Below are 23,476 nucleotides of genomic sequence, written 5' to 3' on the forward strand. Positions count from 1 at the left end.
GCACTCCAAGCACTCACTATTGGACTTGGCATGTGAGCTGCCAGCCCTCTTCTAAGGTTTTTCACTGAATATGTGAAATGCCATCCACTTAGAGTGGCTACTATTGAACCTTTGCTAATATTCAACATTCATTCCACAAAGATGTGTTGAGGAATATAATGGCTAATATAATAGTTAATGCTATGGAGTGCTTGCAATGTGCCAGGCACTGCTCCAAGTGCTCTCCTTGCATTATTATTTAATTCTCATAAAAACCCAATGAGGTACAGGTAGATGTTATTATCCACGGTAGTTGACAGTTATAGATTAGTTTTGTTCTGTTTGTGGTCTTGTTTGTACTTACTGTCCCTTCATCTACAAGCAGCAACTCAATTTTTCTTCCAAGAACCATCCAGGAACTATCTCAGCCTATGTGGTCAAGTGAGATTGATCCCATCCCCAACTCCAGCAGGAAGCATATGACCCAAGCCTTGCCAAAGAAAGCAAGCATCTTCCTGGCCACATCAATTGGTTTAAAGTTGGGCTTGGACCCAAGCTGGACCAATCAAAGGCAATGACAGCTACTCTGGGACTTTTGCTGGGACTCTTGGCAAAGAGACATTTCTTCTACTGGGTTTGTTAAAGCTGTTTTGTTGGAAACTGGGAGCTGTTGTAGCCATTTTGCCCCTTTCTGGGGAGATCCTGGCTGAGAATATGGCCAACACAGAGGAAAGCAGAATTCAGACATGGAGAAACAGTTCCTATGTCAGAATTTGAGAACCTCGAACCGGCCACACCTGAAACAAGCCCTTCAGCTGTCTGTCTCTGCTCCTGCAGTTATTCTGTTACGGTAGCTTATAAATCCAGTGTGTGCGTGCATGCATGCGTGTGTGTTTAATATGCCAGCTTGATTTCGGTTTTCTGTATCTTACAATCAAAAGACTAACACCATCCCATTTTATACATGAAAATTCTTAAACTTAATGGCAGCTAAATAATTTGTCCAAGGTTACATAACTAGTTAGTGGTGAAGCAGACTTAGAATCAGACTTCAAAATTGGTGCTTTAAATTAGCATGCTCTTCTATTCCAGCCCTGTCATAGAATTCTCTCTCAGTACTCAAGACTGAAGAATAAGGCCTCAAAAGTGTACTGTTCATATTGAACACGATAGCTGATGCTGGGTTTGAGGGCTAATTTCCAGACAGTGAAGGTTTAGCTGCAACATTCAAAATTGACCATAGTGAGGGAGAATGCGGGTTGGAAGGAGATAGTGCCTGAGTACCCAGGGCCTGGACAAAGATCTTTGTCATGCTGAGGGAGAGGAGGTATATATTTCCATCTTTGATGGTGGCAGAGCTCTGAAAACAGAAACACTTTGCCTTTGTTTGTGGCTTTTGGGCCAGAGCTTAATTTATAGACTATCAAAGAAGGAATTATTCTGTAGGTCTCAGGGCAGGTGGAGAGCTCACCAAAGGATTATTTTATTATTTTGAGAGTCCTTGATAACACAGGAACCACGTTTTAAGAAAAATCTCATAAAACCAAAATTCAAGGACATCATCTGACATGCTGTCATTTGACTTTTTCTCATAAATCATTTAATCCTAAGGGTAACAAGATATTCTTCAACCCTACATAAATCTTTGATCATTCTAGTAATTTCCCAGATAAGTATTAGCTAGCTTATACAGTCTTTTCAAATCCCCGAACTGTTAAATGCATCAAAACATATTTAACTCCTAGTGGAACTAGGAGGAAAATGCCCAATTAATCATTTATTACAATTTGGTTGTTACTAAAATAAAAAAATTAAATCCTTTAACCCAGCCCTCAAACAACTTAAATCATATTCAATATGTGTAGACTCAGTAGGTCTTACATGTAAAGTATACTCATTGTCTCATTTATAGAAAAAAAGAGATCCATGAAATATCTTCCTTCGAACAAGTTTCTCAGTATCTTGATCTTTTTGAATGTTTTCTAAAATAACTTGAATTAATTACCTTTTTTTTTTCTGGACTAGGATATCTGAAAAGATATAAAGAAGGTGGGAAGAAGTAATCCAATGCAGAACACATTTTTTGACATTATTTCTGCTGAGAATCAATGGGATGATAACCCATGCTTGAAGGCAGAGGGATGGGTTGGATGACTCCTTGAAGTCCTTGGCAACAGAATATGTCCAGGATTATGATTATGATTATGTTTACTTATTAACATTTACACTGGGCCATTTTAGTTGATTAGCACAATGCAATTACTAAAAATCTGCAGCTAAAAGTTCTGGGAAACGTCTACATTGCTAGGAAAGTCTAGATATGATATCATTTCTGATTTTCAATAATTTAATTAAATAAACAAGCATATTACCTCCATGTTACCACTGTCTCTCAGCATAGTTTCCAATGTGATGAAGAACTCAGTCTAATTGCTTAAAGTGGGGGCAATGAGAGTAATCTTCAATTCTTTGCTAATCACTCATTAACCCTTCTCTGTCTATAAAACAAGAAAGATAGTATCTAAAAGTGAAGATGACTGCGTGTTTGCTCTCTTCTTGTCTCTGATGGGTCTAGTCTTGTGGCCACAGCTTCTGGCCAGGGCCAGACTCAGTGGAGGCTGAGAGGGCAGAGACCAGTGAAGTGGACTGGAACAGAGGACCCTTAACCAAAGACCTCCCTGTGTTTTTGAAATGCAGCCATTAGAGATTGATCCTTCTGAGGAAGACTTCATTGCTTGTTAAAATACAAATTCCTCTAAAAATTTGAAACTGTTAAGTGTTATCAGCCACAAGTGAATGAATACGGATTAATTTTCCACATCATTTCTTTAGAGCAGTGTGTCTCAAAGTATGGTCTGGTGACCCCTGGAAATCCCCAACATTCATTCAGGGGAGCATCTGTGAGGTCAAAACTCTTCTCATAGAAATATAAATACATTCTTTACCTCGAGCAGGCCCATTCTCCCTCAAGTGTGCAGTGAAGTTTTCTAGAGGTTACATAACATGTGATATTGCAACATCTCAGTCCAGAAGCACATATGAGAACCCGGTTGTCTTCTATCAAGCTAGGTATTTAAAAAAAAAAAATCACAAAAATGTTAAACCATGCCACTCTTCTAATAATTTTTTTGTTTTGGAAAATATTTTCATCAGAAGTATTTTGTTTGTGTTAATATTTAATAGGTTTTTATTATTTTTGTGTAAAATAATGAGTAAATATTTTGTATTTTTCTCAGTTTTAATTTCCAATATGGCAAATACCAACAGATTTAACCCACATACACAAAAGTTCTTTGAGATCCTCAATGATTTTAAAGAGTACAAAGGGTATGTCAATTATATCTCAATAAAACTGGAAGAAAAATAAATAAGTGGTTATTAAAAAGGTGTGTAAAGGAATGCTGGGACCACAAATGTTAGCCGTAGAGAGTGTCAAAGTGGAAGAGGACCTTAGAAAGTATTAGATTCTTTCACCCCATTTACACATTGAGAATTGAGTCCCAAAGAGTTAGGACGACTTACCTGATATTCTGGTTACCTATCGTTGTGCTATACACCACGCCAAAACTTAGTGTTTGAAAATACAATAATCATTCCTTTTTCTCTCAAATATGAAATTTGGACTGGGCTTGGAGGGATGACATCTCTGCCCCACGTGATGTCTGGGGCTTCAGCTGGGGTGCAGCGACTGGGGCTCACTAGGCATCTCTCTCTCTCTCCCTCGTCTTCACTAGTGGCTACTGGGGCTTCCTCACACAGTGAGCATTCCAAGCAGCTGGAGTGGCAACAGCAAGGCTTCCCGTGACCTAGCCTCGGAAGCCCCATAGCCCCCACCACATTCTACTGGTTAAGCAAGTCACTGAGACCAGCCCAGATTCAAGGGGAGGAAATTTAGACTCCATCTCTCAGCGGGAGGAACATCAAAGACTTTTCGGCCATCTTTAACCTACCACACCTGAGGTCCTAGAAATACTATTAGAAGAACTGAAACTAGAATCCATCTTTCTCGAGTCTTTGTGCAGTATGGCAACGTTGACAGTGGTGCATAGGAAGAGGATGAAAAGGAAAGACCAAAGTGCGAGGGCACTGTGTGAATGAAGAACGTTTCAGGGTGCAGTCTAAGCAGCCGTGTGAGTAGCATGTGCATTTGGGAGCCTGAAAGGGAGGCTGCTTAAGGAGAACAGGGGTCAGGGACTCTGATACAGAAGAGAACTTAATTCTTTCTTATGATGGCTGACTCTCCTCCTCAACGACTTCCCCGCTAGTTGTCTCCGTGTTTTTAATGGTAGGTTTGATTTGCAGGGCCGCCTACTCTGCCTCTGGGAAGCTCTGATTATTACAACGTTTTCCCACAGAGCAGAAATCTGTGTCCCTCTAACTTCTACCCAGTGGTTCCAGTTGTATGCTTATATTGGCTTAGGGTAATATTGTGAAAGGCTTCTACATACAGCTCTACAGCTATGGTAGCTCTTATAGTCCCTGTGAATTCTTTGATTCCAGGTTTCTGACTCTTCATTATAAATTTAAAAATTCCCCTACCAGTTAGGACACTCTCCTATAAGCTACCCCAGTTTGCCAATTGCTCTTTCAAAGTATTCTCCAAGAGGGAGCTGGACAGCCCACTGTCGACAAGCACCGCCATCACACACTGTGTACCCTGCCATTATCCGTGCACATTAATAATATGTGATGCAGAGCCAAACTCCTAAATTTTTTCATGTATGCTTTACTAACTGCGCTTCTCCCAGGTGGTTGTGTGCATGTGTGTGTCTGTGTGTGCTTGTTTTTGTTTTTGTTTTTTTAATACTCAGCTGTGGAAATTTACATTTATCCCTAGAAATTTTATCTCAATAAGTCCAACTTGACAGTATCTTTTTGGATCCAGACTCTATCACTAAGACTACTCATTGTCTCATTTAGCTTCATATAATCTGCAGATTTGTTAAGTATTTTTTCTATACTTTTATCTAAATCATTGATAAAAATGTTGAACCAGACAGAGCCCTATGTCGCTCCACTAGAGACCATCCTCTATGCTGATGTCAATCTACTGATCAGCATCCTTTGGGTTCATTTATTCACCTAACTGTTGTTAATTCATCTAATCGTCCTATCATTTAGTCCATATTTCTCCATCTTGTCCAAAATAATACCATGATAGGCCTGGACAAATGCCCTGCTGAAGTCCAGATACATTATGTCGACTGCAATTGGCTGTTCTTTACATCCACTATCCCTATCAGAGGAAATGAAGCAAATCCGACTCTTCTTCAAACACACCACGCACTTTGATGATTCCAGGGCTTTGCTCGTGTTCTTTTCTCTGTCCAGGTTTTCTTCCATTCCACCTCACCTGCCTGCCTATTTCCATTGCTCAGATATCACCTCCTTGCTGTAGCTTTATTCCTTAACTCCAGGCATAATTATTTCCCCAAAGCTCTTTATACACAGTACCATGTCCCAGTTGTTTGTTTATGCCTATTCTCTTCTCTCTCATCTAGAATGAACTATGTCTTATTTAATAAATGTATGATGACTTTAACTAGTCCCTGGTGTCTAGTGACCACCACTTCCTTTCCAAAATACTCGTATATCACTCATGCCAAAATCCAATCTAAGACCTGCAATGTGGTCTCTAAATACCAATTCCCACTAAAAAGAACCAGGGCTCCTTGGAGAAATGGTTGATTCCAGGTCTAGGCAAAAAGTATAAAAGAGGAACCTGGGCCATCTTGTACCAGCTACAAGGATGCTATCAAAGACAATTGGTGTACTGTCAGAAGAACTGAGAAGCCAAATGGAAGAGGCTTCCACTGGTCACAGTTTGGATAATTTGAGCATAAATAAGAATAAATACTGCAATAAAAGAAAATACATAAAATATATTTAGACCCATGAGTACATAACGCTGCAAAACAAAACAAAACCCAAAAAATCCACTGATGGTCTTTGAAGGACACCAGGGAACAAACTCACTATTCTGAAAACTGGTACATAAAGAGAAAGATTTCAGCATTTTCCTTAACTTGTCATACCTTACCATATCTTAGATGTCCAGTAATTGATAAGGGAAGGGTTTTTTTCTCTTTATAGAAGTATTCTAGCTAATAAAATAACAAAAATGATATAATTAGAATATTACCATTTGCATACCCTAAATGAATAAAATCATTTAATCTAGGCAATGCTAATCAATAACTCCTAAAATCATTAGGTAAAAAGCTCATGGGGAACTTTATAATGGATAGTTCCAGCTGATGATACCCCAACCTTGCAGATCAAACCTGACATCGTAAAGAGAGAGACAAGGATATGGTGCGAGAGGAAGTACACAGCACCACCTGTGAAGTATCCTTGTTGAAAAATCGAACCTGAACCTGATGAAGCCTCTAAATTCAACTCCCAGTTCACAGAAATAAAAAGGGTTAGGATTAAACAACGCCACGGGGAGGCCATCAGCCAAACCCAGAATGTGGGTAATTCTATAGTACCTATGACCCATTTTCCTTTAAAATAAATTGTGAGGAGGAAAAAAAGGGGAGGGGGGGAGGACCTGTAGATCAGAAGAGACTTCGGAGACATGAAAACAAATGCAATGGGCAGAACTTGTTTGGATTCTGATTCAAACAAAACAACTCAAAAAATACTTTTTTGTGACACCATCAGGAAAATGGAACACCAGATATTTGAAGATATTAAGAAATTATAGTTGATATTTTTGGTGTGATGATGGCACTGTGATGATGTATTTTTAGGGGAAAAAATTCCTTCTCTTTTAGGGATAATACTGAAATATTTAAGGAGGAAATCATATGATGTCATAGAATTGGCTCAAAACCACCAAGTCAGGGAGGCAGTGGGGGTCAGAATGGCAGGGTGGAGGCGGGGTGGGGATGGAGAAACAAGATTGGCCATGAGTGGGTAATTGTTGTGTCTGGATGAAGGTTCATGATGCTTTCTTTATATTGTTCTCTTTCCCTCATATGTGGGAAATTTTCATAATACTTTTAAAATTCAATCTAGAATTTTACCTGAATTTGTTGTTGAGTTCATCAGTCTGTTATCTTCAGAACCCACGTTCTTTCCTTTCCTGAAAATTTACGGATTTGCCAGAAGAGCAGTCTTTTCATTTCTCTTTCATCCTTCACGATTCCACGGAAACCACCAACCATCGTTTGGTGATCTCACTGGTGCGTTCTCTCTGGCCCCTGGGACAGAGACCTTGCAGAACGCATTAAAGTGGGCAGGACCCTTCACAATCACTCTAACCACATGGGGCTCTGGTCCCTGTCACTAGTGTTCACACTAATCCTTTCCGTTCCGAAGCTTGTTCTGTTTGACAGAAAAGACAGAATTAAAATTGGAGTTTTCTTTATAATTTGGTCTCAACGTTAAAATAAAACCAGTCCCAAGTAGTGAATTTATCTTTTTTTATCATCTAGTTCTAAAGATAAGAAGAAGGCCCCTTTGTCCATCATTAGATATTTATTTTTTTAAAATAAAGCTGGACTTTGGCATTTTGACTCTATTCTTACAGGTCCCTGTTATCCTTGGAATTTACCTATTTCTGCTTTCCTTCTTTTGTGTAGAAAATAGCACAGTAAGAAGAGGGTGGGCAAAACTTTTTTTACTGGTACTACACAATGCTGGTGAGTATTGGAAGGCAGATACTATCATATTCTGCTCTGCATATAGAAACCAGTACTACCTCCCTGGAAGGCAGTTTTGCAACATGTGTCCAAAGCTTTTTAAACAATGTATACTCCTTGATCCAGGAATTCCACTTTTAGGGTTTAATTCTAAGCAAGAATATCATGTGGATATGCACAGAGATTTAGCTAATAGGGTGTCCAGAGCAGTGCTTTTAATATATTTTAATAATTAGAAGCAAGCTAAATGTCCAACAGAACAGAGTCGACTAAATAAACTATGGCTTATCATGCAGTGTAATACCACATAGCCATAAAACTGTGTTAGAAGAATATTTCATGAAATGGGAAGATGTTCATGACACATGATTTAGGGGGGAAAGGAGATTACAAAGCAGTACGTAGAGAATGCTTCCCATTTTAAAAAATTTATGTTTACACATGGAACAAAAAGACTGAAAAGTTATATTAAAAAGTTACAGTATTGATATTTATCAATCACTTTTTAAGGAATACATGCCGCAACATTTTCTATAATGGATACTAAGTACTTTGAAATAAGAAAAAAGTAATTAACAATAAAAATAGGAAGAGGGCACCCAGGGCCAGCTCTGACCACTACGCAGTGCTTCCTTTGTGGAGTGCAGTCTGCTCTGGCCTGACCATCCCCCAAGAACAGTCGTGAACCTCCCTTGAAGGGTTTTTGCCGTCCCCTCCTGGTGCACAGAGAAGAGGGAGCAGAATCAATTACTCCCTCGGATATAAGGGAGCTTCAGCAGCTGGTTCGAGGCTTGTTGTGCAATAGCTGCTAAATAAGGCGTCTGCCCCAGGAACGCAGGCCCGGCCAAGGCAAACCCGAGAAACCCCTTCTGGCTTCAGCTCAATCTCCGGAAGGGCACGGTCTGGCTCCACCCTGGGGTTGTTTGGTGCTTTGTGGCTCACGTCTCAGCGGTTAGCACTGTTCATTCAAGAGGTTTCCCTGGGGTTTGGGTTAAAGCTGTTGGCCTCTGCTCTGTAGTCTCTTGTGTGACTCACTGTGCTGTTTTGTCCATTATTATGTCCCATTTCCCTGCCAGCGGCCTCCCTGCCTCCTCTTTAAAAGTCTCTCTTCCTCCTCCTTTCCTCCAAGTCCAATCTCAAATGGTGAAGGTTTATCACAAGCAACAGAGTTAGCAGTGAGCTTGTGATTGTAACCCTCAACTCATAATTCTCTAGGCAGCAGTTTAACTTACCCCAGTAAACAAGGGAGAGAGAGAGAGAGAGAGAGAGAGAAATGTGTGTTTAAAAAGAAAATTAATATTCTCCATTATATCTAACTGGGGAAATACTACAAACATGCATCACTGCAAGCATTTTATTGTCTTCTGGCTCCTGAGGTCTAGGACACGTGGTGCCTGTCCCTGAGTACTGGATTACATTTGCTTCTAAATTCTGAATCAGCTGAAATTCACATTAAAATGCATGATGCTGCAGCATATTACTGGCAAACTCCACAAACTTCCTAAATAAAACAAAGTAATATAAACAAACAAACAACAACAATAGGATCTTTTGAAAACCCAGAAAGAAGAATATGTTTTAGAAGTTTCAGGATTCGCAAGCATTTTTATATGTATTTCAAGGCTGAGCAGTTTAAGATAGTGAATGACTCCAGAGCTCCTGACACGGCTCTCACTTGGCTCCCTGGGCTGACTCAGATACAAGATGGTGTTATTGACATGCATTCTGTGTATGCCAGAGGCAACACAGAGCCCTCAGCTACCAGGAACTAGGCAAGCTTTCCTTGTGGGCGGAGGATATGGATATCTACTAGGTGCGACAGGAGTCACTCTGGGAGGCGCCACCTAAAAAAGCTCCCTCCACTTCTAGGATGCCTGTAATTCCACCATCCGTGCTTCTTTCCTCTGTGATACTTGGCTCTTGGCATCTTCATTTGAAAATACTCCCAGAAGGGAAATACACACAAAATCCTAAGACCTTAACAGAAAGGATGAGGAATGGAGGACAACCACCCTCCTCTCTCCTGGTTTCCACGTTGTGCTCTTCCCTAAACTCCTTTGATTTCCCACTAAACACACTGCCCCTTGTGTTCTCTCTGTCATAGAGAAATACTCGAGGGGGAGGTTCTCAGGCAAAAGAACCAAACCAAACCAGAACAAAAGCAGAATGTTAGGACTTAAAAGGACCACGCAAATTCTTATCCCAATTCCTGAGGTTAGCTAAGGTCTTTCTCCGGATTGAGCAGTGACAGTCCAGCGTGCAGTGTTGACCCTGCAAACTCAGGGCCTGCGTTTTGCCACACTGCACCATGGGGGTCTCCACCTTCAGTCCACTGACCCCCACCTCCACTCAGAAACCTGCAGACCTCGGGTTTGCTCCATCTCAAAAGTTAGCTTTTCAGACACTATCTGAACCACTTCTACTCTAAAGTGCTGATTTCCAGAATATAGTAGGTATTTGATAAATACGGGTTGAATGAGTGAATGAATGAATGCTTGACAGTACCACGTGCTACCAAACCCAGAGAAGTCATTGTGCTAATGAGGATCTCTAGGCCCAAGTTACAGAAGTGAAATCTTGCTAGCAGATATGGGGGAGAGTTTTTGTTCTGAGGTGTCCTCTTGGACCCTCTGAGATCCTAGCACAGGGCAGAATAATGTCCTCTGCCTGCCCTAAGACTCCACTTCTGTAACCTCTCTTGAATTCCCTTACTTCTCTTTGTCCTACGTTGCTATTCTCTTGGCTTAGATACCCATCATTTCTTGCCTAGAGTAGGGCTACAGCCTCCTAATTTGTCTCTCGGCTCCCCTGCTCCCTCATTCCCTCCCTCCCAAATCATACTTCACTGCATCCCCAGTCCTGCAGGACCTGATTCCAGTCTATCTCTCCTATCTTCTCTCATCACACCCTTCTTTGTGTGCCCCTCCCCCATCTCTCCTGTTCTAACAGAAAACTGAAATGAAATATTTCTAGATTCCCAAACACTCCATGCTCTCTCTGGCTTTGGAGTCTGACCAGCACTGATTCCTCTACCTGCAACTTCCTCCTGTTCTGCACCACCACCATTTTCTTTGCTCCCTCCTATTCACCCTTTAGTAGGAGGATCAGTCACCTCCTAGGGGAGGACAGAGGATGCCGCCTCTTCCAGAATCCTTCTCTGATGCTCTAAGAAACTACATGTCCATTATGGGTCTCCTGGGACCTCTTCTCCAGGTCATCCTCACATCAGAACTCAGGCTGACAAAGCAGCCACATCTGGAGCTCTGTCAGCTACTATTAAACAGGGCAAAAGGGAGAGGGTAGAGACTTGGACACCAGCCCTTAAGGCTCACCTGGAAGTCACACTTTAAACTTCCATTCAGTCTTCATTGGCCAAAGTCACATGGCCATATCTAACTTCTAGGGGACAGGGAAGTGAAGTCCTACTGTGTGCCTAGAAATGGGGAGAACTGCAAGTATTTGTTCAACAGCGCTAGCAACTTAAACATTCAAGGAAGTTAAAGCCCAGCAAATCCCCAATGGATTTGGTGACCTTAATGAGAAATGTTTAATTTGTGTGAGGGTGGTGGAAACCATATTAGAGGAGGCTATGGAGTGATGGAGAAGTAAAGAAATAGAGACAATGAGAAGAGACAACTCCTTCAAGATGTTTGGCGGTCAAGGGGAGAAGGGAGATAAGTGGTGGGATGGGGGAGTGCAGCCAAGGAAGAAAATGGTGTTCATTGTTTGGTTATTAGTATGAGTGTAGTTTGAGCATGGTTAGATGACAACAGGATATATCCAGATGAGCATGAGAGTTTGAAGATCCATGAAAGGAAGAACTGGGTAAGGTCCTGAGCCAGTGGAAGAGATTGGACTCCAAAGCACCGTGGAGGGATTGGCTTTAGATTGGAATAGGCTTTCCTCCTGCATTTCTAGCAGGGACAAGAAAGGAGCAAGTGGGTGCAGATGTCAACTGGTTATGGACTGGGAAGTAGAAAGTTGAGGGAATCTTGTCCAGCGGTTTCTGTTATCACTGTGAAATTCATTTATATAAAGCTATCATAATCTGTTCCACTTGGAGAAATTTAGGAGATCATTATGGTGGGGGGAGGGATGCCCCTTTGTATCGCTGTGGTTTACTAGCACAATGGTTGGGAAGGTGTTGAACATTCTCTTTCTATACCACCCTCCCCTTCTAATTGAGCCTTATTTCAGGCATGTCGGTTTTATTTTTATTTTATTTTTATTTTTAATTAATTAATTTATTTATGGCTGTGTTGGGTCTTTGTTTCTGTGCTAGGGCTTTCTCTAGTTGTGGCAAGCGGGGGCCACTCTTCATCGCGGTGTGCGGGCATCTCACTATCGTGGCCTCTCTTGTTGCGGAGCACAGGCTCCAGACGGGCAGGCTCAGTAGCTGTGGCTCACGGGCCCAGTCGCTCCGCGGCATGTGGGATCCTCCCAGACCAGGGCTCGAACCCGTGTCCCCTGCATTGGCAGGCAGATTCTCAACCACTGCGCCACCAGGGAAGCCCAGGCATGTAGGTTTTAACTGCCAAATACAATCCTCTAAGCCCAGTAAAAAGTGGCTCATTCTTAGTGTTGGCAGTAGGAGTTTTAACATAGCTATGAAATAAAAATCTGTTTCTGTCCAAACTCATCTCAAAATATTATGTGCTATTATCAACCCAAGAGGCTTTGTCTTTACCTTCTTCCTGTCTTCAACCTGAAACTGATTTCTCAACCCATACTATACTGACACAGGTCAAGACATTCTCAGCTGAGAAGGACGATCTTACCTGACTCTATTCTTTGGAGCATAAAAAGATGCCTTTAAGGTTTCAGGACATTGCTACATTTGGATGTTGCTACTCCAGTTATTCTTGCAGCTGCTGGTCCAGAAACTCATGATCCTCTCTGCAAGTGCTCTTCTGCACCCTGCGAGCTTGGTCAGGGCTCATGATTATTTTTTTTCCTCCTTTTTCAAATAGATTTGCGGGGGGGTTCAGAGAGGCCTCCCTGCCTAATTTAATTTTGTTTCTCCTTTCTTTGTTGCAAGCAGATGTCACTTTTACATCTGTGACTCTGATCAAATACCCCATGTCTCCTCCACCACCAGCCCAGCAGATGTTACTACTATTAGCTAAACTCCAGCAAAAAAGGTAACAGGCAGCCGCTTCTGCTAATCATAGCATGCGGGGGGTGTGGAGGAGTGGAGGAGAGGAGCAGAGCTGGCCTCTTCCATGATGTCCTTAAAAGGATGGATACTGGGGATCTGTACCCCACTGCCTATTTAGAGAACAGCACTTACACATGGAGTGCCTCCAAAGTTCATTCAAATACAGAGACACCATCTATGACTTACTCATAAAGCTTTAACACAAACTCACACAGCTAACCCAGGGCAAGTGCCTTTTAAAGTGACATGACCCTGAACACACAATGTTTACATATGGGAGTAGAGCACCACCTTAATCATGCATAAATACTGTGCCTAATGTAAGATAAAACATAGAATTAATTTATATACATACATGCTTTCTGGTGAATTCCTAAACGATGGAAGCTTTCTGCCTGGTTGCCTTATTTTCTCCCATCTGATGTCCTGGAACATGCTCTATGATTTGTCCACCCTCTTCCACATGCATTATAAATATACAATGGAAAAGACATTGCCCATGCACCATCCAAATCGCAAAGCCAAGTATTTAATATGCAATTCAAGGAGACTCTACCAACATCATCATAATCATCATCACCATCATCATCACCATCATAATCATCATCATCACCATCATCACAGTACTGGTGGTTAACATTCACTGGATTCTTTCCAGGTGCCAAGCACTGTGTTAATTGCTTTGCACATGCTATTGTTTATTAGTTAATAGTTGTCTCACAGTGCCAGAAATACAAAGAGTTTCTATTATGAAACATGTGTATTAAAATGTGGAAAATATGGTTAAAATTCTAAAATGCTAGGAGAATGTCTGTATCAGTGGATCTTCACACTTGGGGATGCTGTGGCTGGTTTCCTTCTATGTTCCGGGGAAGTAAATCCTGTCTGTGTTATTTTCTTAGTGCAGGTGAGTGGGAAAGACCGCTGCCTGCAGCAATCTTTTGGAGAAGCCCAAGGACAAATTTGTTTTTTAATTCTCTGGTTGAGAGAACTGGTGGTCCTGAGTTGAGCCTTTGGTGGACAGCGGCTTTACTGTGCTGGGATAATTTGGATGCAGCATTAAATAAAGCAATCAAAAAGAAAATTCCTCTGCAACTCTCACTGGTATTTAATATTTTATTCATTCCCATGTTATTGTGCTTTGCCTGTGGTAAAACAGCCTCAAAACAGCCTCCAAGGAGTGAGGCATTAGGAGGCTGACAAGCGTTTTCCCATGAATTGCTACTACAATACAATGGCATTTTGTTTGCTGTTTTGTTTCCTTGTCTTCTAACATTCTTTCTGACTTTCAAGGAAAAAAAGAAGAAGAAAAAGAAACCCTCCTATGAATGGCAAAGAAAAGGAAAGAAAAGTTTCTTTTAAACTTTCAACCTTTTTCATTTGGTACTGGGTAGCATGTAAACATTTTTTTTCTCATGGTATATATGCTGGTAGTCTCTTCTCTTTTTTGTGCTCTAAATGGCCTTTCCCCCACCCCCCCCACCCCTTTTTACCACATAGCATTGCCTTTCCATTATTGATTCAGAAAATCAGCAGGGAAAAAAAAAATCAACCGTGTACACATATTAAGAAAGAGAAGTCAGAGGAAGATGGATCAAACCATCCATCTATCCATGTGGCCATTTATCTATCAATCCATCTCGCTACCCACCGCCTCTATTAAAATAAATAGCGGGCACTGTACACATTGCTGGTTGGCTGAAGTTGTGATCTGGACAAAAGGTCTGTTTGGGAAAAGGATGCTGAAGCTCTAATTCTATTTGTGCCGGTTGAAAATCAGGAGGGGTTTTTCTACACTTCACTTTTATTAGATTATTTCTTATAGATGGTTTCTTTTTTCCTCCCAGACGCGTGGTGGAGGCTGCTGAAGCAGTTGGTCTATAGTTGGAATAATTAAATTAACCATTTGGTACAACTTTTAGGGGAGAGCTCGCGTGTAGAAAGCACAACTCGGAACAAAACAGGGCGCTGGGGCTGGGGCTCCGGCCTGGCCCAGCCCCTCACGCCTTTCATCTTCGGGGCAGAATCAGGACCACGGGGCACAAAAGAACCACACAGGGGACGATGGGCCAGGGATGATGGGGGGGTGGGGCGAAGAGAGGGACAGTAACACGGAACAAACTAAACCTACAAGGCCTACAAAGGGGAAAAAGAAGTCAAGCGCGTTTGTTCATCGGACCGTGCGGTGCCGGTGCCGAAAGGTCTCCTGGTACAAAGAGAAGGCGGTGCACAGCATCCGGACCCAGCGAGGCCCGGCACCAGGGGGCGCCTGCAGAGAGGCCGGGGCCGCGCCCGGCACCTGGGAGAGGGTTGGCGCGGTGGGTCGGAGGAGGCTGGGATTCGAGGCCGGTGGGAGCCTCGGACAGCAGGGCGGGGAGAGACACGGCCCCGGGCGGGCCCGGGGGCAGCGGAGAGCGCGAGCCGGTGCCCTGCACTGGCAGCTGCTGGGCCTGCCCCTCGGCGGCTCCCCCGGGCGCCCCCGCGGCCTCGCGCTTCCCTCGCCCTCGCCCCTTGGCGGGCTCCTCCCTCCAGTCCTCTTCTTCTCCAGGAGTCACCCTCCGACGCCTCTTCAACTCCCAGCTCCCCTGAGCTGCACACCTCACTCCCCACGCCAACGTCGCCTGCGCACAGGAACTGCCTCCAGGCACCGACTAAATCCCAAAGTTCTACATCTTCACCGAAGACTCATCCTCAAAAGAGGCCGAAATAAACCCCGCTCCTCCCAGCTCCCCGCACACTCCAGGTTCGCGGTCCGCCTCCGCCCCAGTGGGGTCTGGGGACAGTCTGCAAATTAGGACCCGAAGGGGGATTGTCCGGCACTCATTTCGGGTGTAGGGCCGGGCCCGGGCGCCCAGCAGTGGCGCGGGGCGCGTGCGCTCTATACCCAGCTGAGACACATCCCCGGGTGCGCCCAGGCGCGGGTGCCAAGAGGGGTGTGAGCCTGGTTATTGGCAAGCGTGGGCCTTGGAGCCAAAACGCATCCCCTCCAGGACACCTCATGTCTTTCTCTTCTCTGCAGAAGCGCTTAAACCCCATATAAGCGGGAGGAGCGGGCTAGCGGGGTGCCACGCAGGCCTGTGCTCCCAGCACCCACATCCCCCGAGTGTGCGCCTGGGGCGGCGGTGTCGCCTTGGGAGAGCCAGGAAGCTCCCCTGAAAAGTCCAAGAGAAACCTGGACAATTGCAGCCTTGTGCTTGACAACCTATCCCCCACCTCCCGGGGCGGGGGGGGGCGGGGGGGCGGGTAAGTCAGGGTGGGGAAAGTCTATGTGCAGCGTCGAAGGGGCACAGCCGCTTCCAGATCCGAAGGCAGATTCATATTCATGAGAGCGGGATAAATAAAGACAAATCCCCACAGTAATAACACTTGGATTCGCATCCGTCTTTGCTGGCCTTTAGGTTTAGGGGACTGAAGACAGATGTTTGCATCTCTTTTCTCCTCTTGTCTGGTGACCATAAAGAAAAACCATTTAGAGCGCTGCAATTTGTTTCCCGCCGCAGTAAAACCTTGTACACATTTATTTTCATTTCACGCCGTGCACAAAAAAGTGCACAGTGGTCACCAAGGGCCTTTCTTTATCAAATACGCATTGTACAACATACAACTGCAATAAAACTATCAGCCCTCCCCATAAAACTATCACCAAGCTCCTCGGCGGGTCCCACCGCCTGCGCTCCCGACTTTAGTGCTTTCTCATGTCCAGAGGACGCGCCATCACCTGAAATCAGCCTGAAACTCACCCAGCGGAGAAGCACGAGGTTGGGGGGCCGCTGTCCCTGTTTAATCCATTACGGCGTCCGCTGCAGTTTAGTGCGCAATAAAACACAGTGGCAGTGGAGAGCGGGCGCCCATCCACTCCCCGGCACTAGCATCGAATTAAACCACTTAGTTTGGCAAACACTGAACGCCTAAATGCCCCTATAAAGACTTTATGAGTTTGTTACTTTAATTACTGACTTGTTACAGAGCACATAAAGGGGGTAATGAATGCAATAAAACTAATTATCTACACATTTAATTCATATAAAATATCCAGGGTTTGTTTACACCACACGGCGATTCAACTAAGCATTCCTCCTCTTGTCCACCGAGAGGAAGGATTTAATGAAATAGTTTCCCTTATTCTGCTAGAGCCTAACGAACCAAATGAAAATTACCCTCCGCTTAAATCATGGGGCCACCGAGGTCCACAAATCACCGCTCATTTCTTTGTCTGTGCCTCGCTGCCAGCACCCAAGAGCCTGGGGTGTTGGACAAGAAAAGTCCCCGACCTGGAGCCTGGGCATTTAAAGAGCAAGGATTTCGTTCACTGCAGTCAGCAAACCTAAAGGGCAAGCAGACAGCAATCCTCTTTCGAAGGTTCGGGTCTTTGGAGAATTGTGGGTACCTGAAAAACTGGAGGCGAAAAAAAAAAAAGAAAGAAAGGAAAGCACCCGAGAGGGATGGAAGAGGAGGCACATTTGGGGACACTTCGTGCCCGCTTGCCAGTTAAACAGAGTAATTAAAAGCAACAACCACACAAACCAACAAAATGCAAACCTCACGCTAATGCAGAAAAACCCAGAACTGAGCGCAAAGAAGCCATTGGTTGAGAATCCAGATGTTTTATATTCAAGAGCTTTTACTTGGCTGTTCTTTTATTTTTTAAATGGCTGGGTAAGCGGAGTCTCTAGAAAAGCACATTAAGCCAAGACAAGAAATGCAATTTATAAGATGCTTTTTAAAAAAAAAAAAACCCTCTACCAGGTGTATTTTAAAGAAATCCACTTATCGTTCACATACTTGGCCCACTTACTCTATGTTACAGGGCGCCTGAGTCTTGCCAATGTCCCAGTCCTTTATAACATTTCATGCACTTCAGGGGGTAGGCTTGTTGTTAAATTGAGCGTGTAACGCTCTTACAAAACAGGTTTTCTATGACATCAAGGTTTGTTCTCCCTAACTGAGAAAAAGAGTGAGAGAGAGAGAGAGAAAGAAGAAGGGGGAAAACACACACACTATCTCAATTTATGCCTAAGGTATATGATCAGTTAAAAAGGCTTAAAAGCTCAGGGAAATTGGATCAGGGAGAATCGTCACCCAACTTTCATTATTTCCAAGTAGTGTGATTGAATTAAAGGGCAGGGAGCTGGTTAGAAGGGAGGATCAGGGGCTCAGTGCGTAATGGTGTGGTATTAAATTCTAATTAGAGATGCAGGAATCAATGATAGGGAGGTTGGACAGCTCAGTTCCCCAGTGCCAGCCCAATAGACGGATGAGTTATTGTCATGTAAAAAGCGCCAGCAATAAGACCAACCGCTTTGCTATTGTCCAAGTGGAAAGAGCCAAGTTTATTATGAGGACTATATGCTCTAGAGACCTCAGACAAGGCATCTCATAGGAGGCTTTTTCATAAAACTAGGCTCTGCTGGTAGTAAGGAGGCCAGTTTGGAGGCAGGCGTTGAGCTGTGCACATCTCCCCACTCCAGCCACCTTCTCCATACCCATCTTTTATTTCCTTTTTCCACTTGGCTGAGCCATCCAGAGCCTTTTCAATGTATAAAATGGAATATTCTTACCTCAATTCCTCTGCCTACGAGTCCTGTATGGCCGGGATGGACACCTCGAGCCTGGCTTCAGCCTATGCTGACTTCAGTTCCTGCAGCCAGGCCAGTGGCTTCCAGTATAACCCGATAAGGACCACTTTTGGGGCCACGTCCGGCTGCCCATCCCTCACGCCAGGATCCTGCAGCCTCGGCACCCTCAGGGACCACCAGAGCAGTCCGTACGCCGCAGGTAAGGACCGCCAGCTTTCTCAGCTGAGGAAGCCGCCTTTCCGCTCGTATATAGGAAGCCTTGATTGCATTTGAAAATGGAAATGTGTTTAGTATTTACCAAACGAAATTTGCTTACACAAATGAAAGAATTTATCACGTTAGAAGCGATTGCAGGGAGGGGTAATTCACTTACAGGGTTACACTATCCTAGTCACACCCGAACCGCCAACAAAATTATCTTAAGCTGCCAAAATGATAGGCATAATTTATTTACTTTGCGATGAGACGTAAAGCTTAGAAAATAATTAAATAACAAAGAGTAAAGCTCATTACTGGCAGTGTCTCTTTTTTTAAGAACCGACAGCGGCTCACACCTCTTTGGCGGGTCATTTTTCTGATTATTTCTTTCTTTTCTTTTCTTTTCTTTTCTTTTATTTTTGCAGCGCTATCCCCCAACTTTTGGGCCGGGTCAACTTCTGAGAATTAAAAAGTTTCAACTGTGGGAGGGTTTGGTAACTTCATCCCTGGCTTCCTGATATTCCGACTGAGGTTTTCGGACTCTTTTCCTCTCTCGCTTTTCCTCATCAAAGCATTCTCGTGTCCCCGGCCTTCAGCTGTCTCCAACGCGCTATTTCAACCCACCCAAAGGCGCTTGTGCCCGGAGGGACCCCACCACAGCCCGAAGTCCGCGCCCCTGTTTCCGTGTATAACTAATTTGCTCGGGTTTTTCTCGCCAGCTCCTCTCGGCCACTCTCCCGCGCCGGTGTCGGCGGCGGCGGCTCCAGCGCCACCTGACCTCTGGAGTCCCCACATTCCGGCTCTGCGGCTCGCGCGCTCCAAACCATTTTGCTCATACGCTGTCCCCTCTGTTGTCCTCTAGTTCCTTACAAGCTCTTCACGGATCACGGCGGCCTCAACGAGAAGCGCAAGCAGCGGCGCATCCGCACCACTTTCACTAGTGCGCAGCTGAAAGAGCTGGAGAGGGTCTTCGCGGAGACGCACTACCCCGACATCTACACCCGGGAGGAGCTGGCCCTGAAGATCGACCTCACCGAGGCGCGAGTCCAGGTACGCGCGCCCGGAAGCCGATCCGGCTTTGCAGCATCGCGCGGGGCAGGGGTGCAGTGCGGGGGTGCGGGTGATTCTGCTGAAGGTCCGAGCTCTCCGGCCTCTCCTGAGAGGCCAGGTCCGGAGGGGCCGTGCGCGCGAGGAAGGGTTAGGGAGCGCGTTCTTGGCTATAAATTCACAGCTGCAAAGTGCTGCCACCCCAGCTAGCGCCGCAGAGGCATTCAGGGGCCATGGGAGAGCCATTTCGGGGACAGGGAGTGCCCTGGGGGAGGAGTGCAGACTCTGCCTCCGTATTATAAGTAGTTTTGCCAAATCTCTCCTAACTCAAGAGCTTTTAACTCGGAGCTAATGGCGTAGAGGTACAGGTGCATTTTCCCGGGAACTGTGACTTGCAGCAGATTTGCAAAGGGTCTGGGATTCTATGTAGGTCAAGATCCGCGCGGTACTCTAACCTTTCAGGGACACAGGTGCGCTCAAGAGCTGGCCGTGGCGGCTCTCCGTGAGCCGCCCAGTGGAGGGGCGGCACGCACCAACGCTAGCTCTTCCAGGCCCAAAGGCCAGAATGGGCAGCAGGCCCCGAGCCCAGAGACCACCCCCCACTTCTGTCTACCACTCAGAGTTTAACTTGAGACCTGAGGCCTAGAGGCGATGGCGAGTTTGGAGTGGCTCAGGAAGTAGACTGAGCAAAGGTCCGCCCAAATAAGGGCTTCCATTTTAGGGCCTTTCTGGGACTTGCAGCCTTTTCACCTCTCCTGCAAGCCACCATTTCCGGGACATGCTCAAGTGGCCCTAGGAAAGTTTCTCAAAAGATGCACCAGCCATAGGCGCGGGAGTATCCGCGGCGCGTGGAGTTTAAAACAAGCTGAAATGGAACGTGGGCTGCCCTAACCGCTTTTCTTTCCCGTTGGCTTCTTTCTCTTGCTGCTTCGCCGCCTCTCTTCTCCTCTCGGGCCAGGTGTGGTTCCAGAACCGCCGCGCCAAGTTCCGCAAGCAGGAGCGCGCGGCCGCGGCTGCAGCGGCCGCGGCCAAGAACGGCTCTTCGGGAAAGAAGTCCGACTCCTCCCGGGACGACGAGAGCAAAGAGGCCAAGAGCACCGATCCGGACAGCACTGGGGGCCCGGGCCCCAACCCCAACCCCACTCCCAGCTGCGGGGCGACTGGCGGCGGCGGCGGCGGGCCCAGCCCCGCAGGAGCCCCGGGGGCGGCGGGGCCGGGGGGCCCGGGAGGCGAACCCGGCAAGAGCGGCGCGGCGGCGGCGGCGGCGGCGGCGGCGGCGGCTGCAGCGGCGGCGGCGGCGGCGGCGGCCGGAGGCCTGGCTGCGGCCGGGGGCCCTGGACAAGGCTGGGCTCCCGGCCCCGGGCCCATCACCTCCATCCCGGATTCGCTCGGAGGCCCCTTCGCCAGCGTCCTATCTTCGCTCCAAAGACCCAACGGTGCCAAAGCCGCCTTAGTGAAGAGCAGTATGTTCTGATCTGGGATCCTGCGGCGGCGGCGGCGGCGGCGGCGGCGGCGGCGGCGGGCGAGCCGGGGCCTGGCGGGCGAGTGGGCGAGCGGGTAGGCCCAAGGCTGTTGTCGCTGCTGCCGCGGCTTTTTCCTTGAGACCCTAAAGTGATCGCGATACGAATAAAGAGAAAACGGCGTCGCCTCCATTTCAACCCCACTCCTACCCCCTTCCTTAACCCCCAAACCAAACCAAACCAAACCACACACCTCCCTGGCTTCGCACCTGCCTCAGGGCCGCGCAGGCGGGCCAGGGCTCCGCTTGCCGCCGGGGAGGTGTGAGCGGCGCGGCCTGGACTCGGGGGGAATCTCAGGGGGCTGTGTCTGCGTGTCGGTGTACGTCTGTCTCGGGGAATGTGTGTCTGTGGCCCGAGGAGGGTGACAGGGAGAGAGGGGTGGGAGGCCACAACCAACTCAGTGACTTGCTTAGAAAAAGAAAAAAGGAATCAAAACTCCCCCAAATTAAAAAAAAAAAAAAAGGAAGGAAGGAACAATTAAAAAAAAAACCCGAAAGTTTTTAAAATCTAAGAAAAATAAATAAAACAAAGTAAAGGGGGGAAGAGGGAAGCTGCGACTGGCACTGTCTGAGGGCTCTATCTTGCGAATCCCTAAATTCATCCGCATCCCCCCCCCCCCACCGGACAGCACAGACTCCCTTGGGGCTCCTCTTCAGGGAGAGTAGGAAGGCTTTCCAGACGCCCCGCTTCCCCTCTTGTCCTTGGATTCGGGCCGCTGCGGCGACGATTCGTGCAGATGGTCCCCGCGGCCAAGGTGACTTCCTCGCGCCCGCTTGCCAGCCCCACCTCGTCGAACAGCATCCCGCCATCTGCGCATCCGAACCGCGCACAGTTGCAGCCGGCAACCTGAATCTGTGCGGCCACTCGGCCCTGAAAGATGCCCTATACATGAAATGCCTTTTCATCCTCAAACTCCGCAAACGATGTCACATGTCTCGCAACTCTTCCCTTTTTTTCTCTCCTGACACCCCAACCGGCATTTTCTTCCACCAGCTTTTACTGAACTTTTTGGCACTGCTTTGGATTGGAGTCAATTGCAGTCCACGCAAATGACTGCAGAGGAATCTACCCAGCAAGGAAAAGAGGCGCACACAAGTTTGCAGAAGTGTCTCTGCATTTCTGCTTGATCCGAAATGGACGCACATCCTGTATGGTGGATGGACTGTATATTGATGATTCCATTCTTCTCGCAGTTTAGACATCTCTGTTGGGATTTTTTGTTTATTGGTTTTTTATTTTAAAAGGCACAAACTATAGATATTAGTTGAATGTTGAGGCTTTAACTTTTTTGGTGTCTTTCTACAACTGTGTTCTGTGACTCAATTGTATCGTGTTAATATCAGTACAGACCGTCTCCTCTACGTGACCGTATAATGTTTTTCTCTTCTTGTAGTCTCTATGGTGTGTCTTTATGGAATAATAAGGTTCTCACGGGTTCAATTCCTTTGTGTTTAGAGAGACCACGGTTCAGACAATGGTATATATTTTTGTTATCAGGTGCATGTCTGTCTGATTTCTTTTTTATTTTTTCCTTCTCGTTGGACTATGTTTGTGAACATAAGCGTCATAAGTTATGTTTCAGATTTTCGAATTTATTTATATGTGTTATAATGAATGCTTCTATTTAAAAGGGAAATATTTCTACATGTGCATATAGTTTTCCAAGAGTGTACCATTAACTTGATTGTTGATAATAAAAACAAAAAGCAAGTCTAGCAACTGAACTATTCCGACTTTTTCTTGACTCATTTTTGTTTGATTTTTTAAAATAAATTAATTTTAAAACGATAAGGGAGGACAGAGGAAATTGTACAGAATATCTAGAAGCCGCTGCGGCTCTGGAAACCTAGGTGGGTTGGGGAATCTAAGTTCATGCGGCTAAATCCAGCCAATATAAAATTTAGTGCTTGGGACAGCAGGCAGGATTCTTCTGGTCCATTTTTATTTCTTTCCCAGTCACAGAGCACAGAAGAAGACGAGGGCGTTGATAAAGGTGTTCGGATCCGTGCCTAGGCTGCGGCTCCGCGGACTCGGTAGCCGAGGAAGCAGGGTTAGGCAGCCTTCTAATTCCCAGCTTTGAGAAGCACTCGAAAGTGCAGTGTGCAGGCGCCTTCAGGACCGATGGCGTCCGGGGAGGGCCAGGTGGTCCAGCCTCCTTAAGCCCCAAAAACTGCTGGCACCCAGAGACACCGGGGTGGGTGGGTGGGTGGGGGTCTTTGCGTGGACGGGTGCATCTGGAAGGCACCAGCCGGAGAGCAGCTCTGCCATGTTGGTGTGTTTGGAGAAATAACATCTACAACAACTGGAATTAGCGAGCACTTACCTGTACCAGGTTGTGTTTTCCATACA

At 45.9% G+C, this 23,476-nt stretch overlaps 1 protein-coding gene across 1 annotated transcript; it reads left to right on the plus strand.

The window, feature by feature from the left end:
* The first annotated feature begins 18,320 nt into the window (after window positions 1–18,320).
* PHOX2B (paired like homeobox 2B) lies at window positions 18,321–21,081 on the plus strand. The gene is made up of 3 exons (XM_059924133.1): window positions 18,321–18,561; window positions 19,423–19,610; window positions 20,566–21,081. The coding sequence occupies exons 1-3, from the start codon at window positions 18,321–18,323 to the stop codon at window positions 21,079–21,081; spliced, it is 945 nt and encodes a 314-aa protein (XP_059780116.1).
* Window positions 21,082–23,476: the final 2,395 nt, after the last annotated feature.

This window comes from Balaenoptera ricei, chromosome 5, assembly GCF_028023285.1.
Source record: "Balaenoptera ricei isolate mBalRic1 chromosome 5, mBalRic1.hap2, whole genome shotgun sequence".
In the NCBI taxonomy this organism is placed as follows: domain Eukaryota; kingdom Metazoa; phylum Chordata; class Mammalia; order Artiodactyla; family Balaenopteridae; genus Balaenoptera; species Balaenoptera ricei.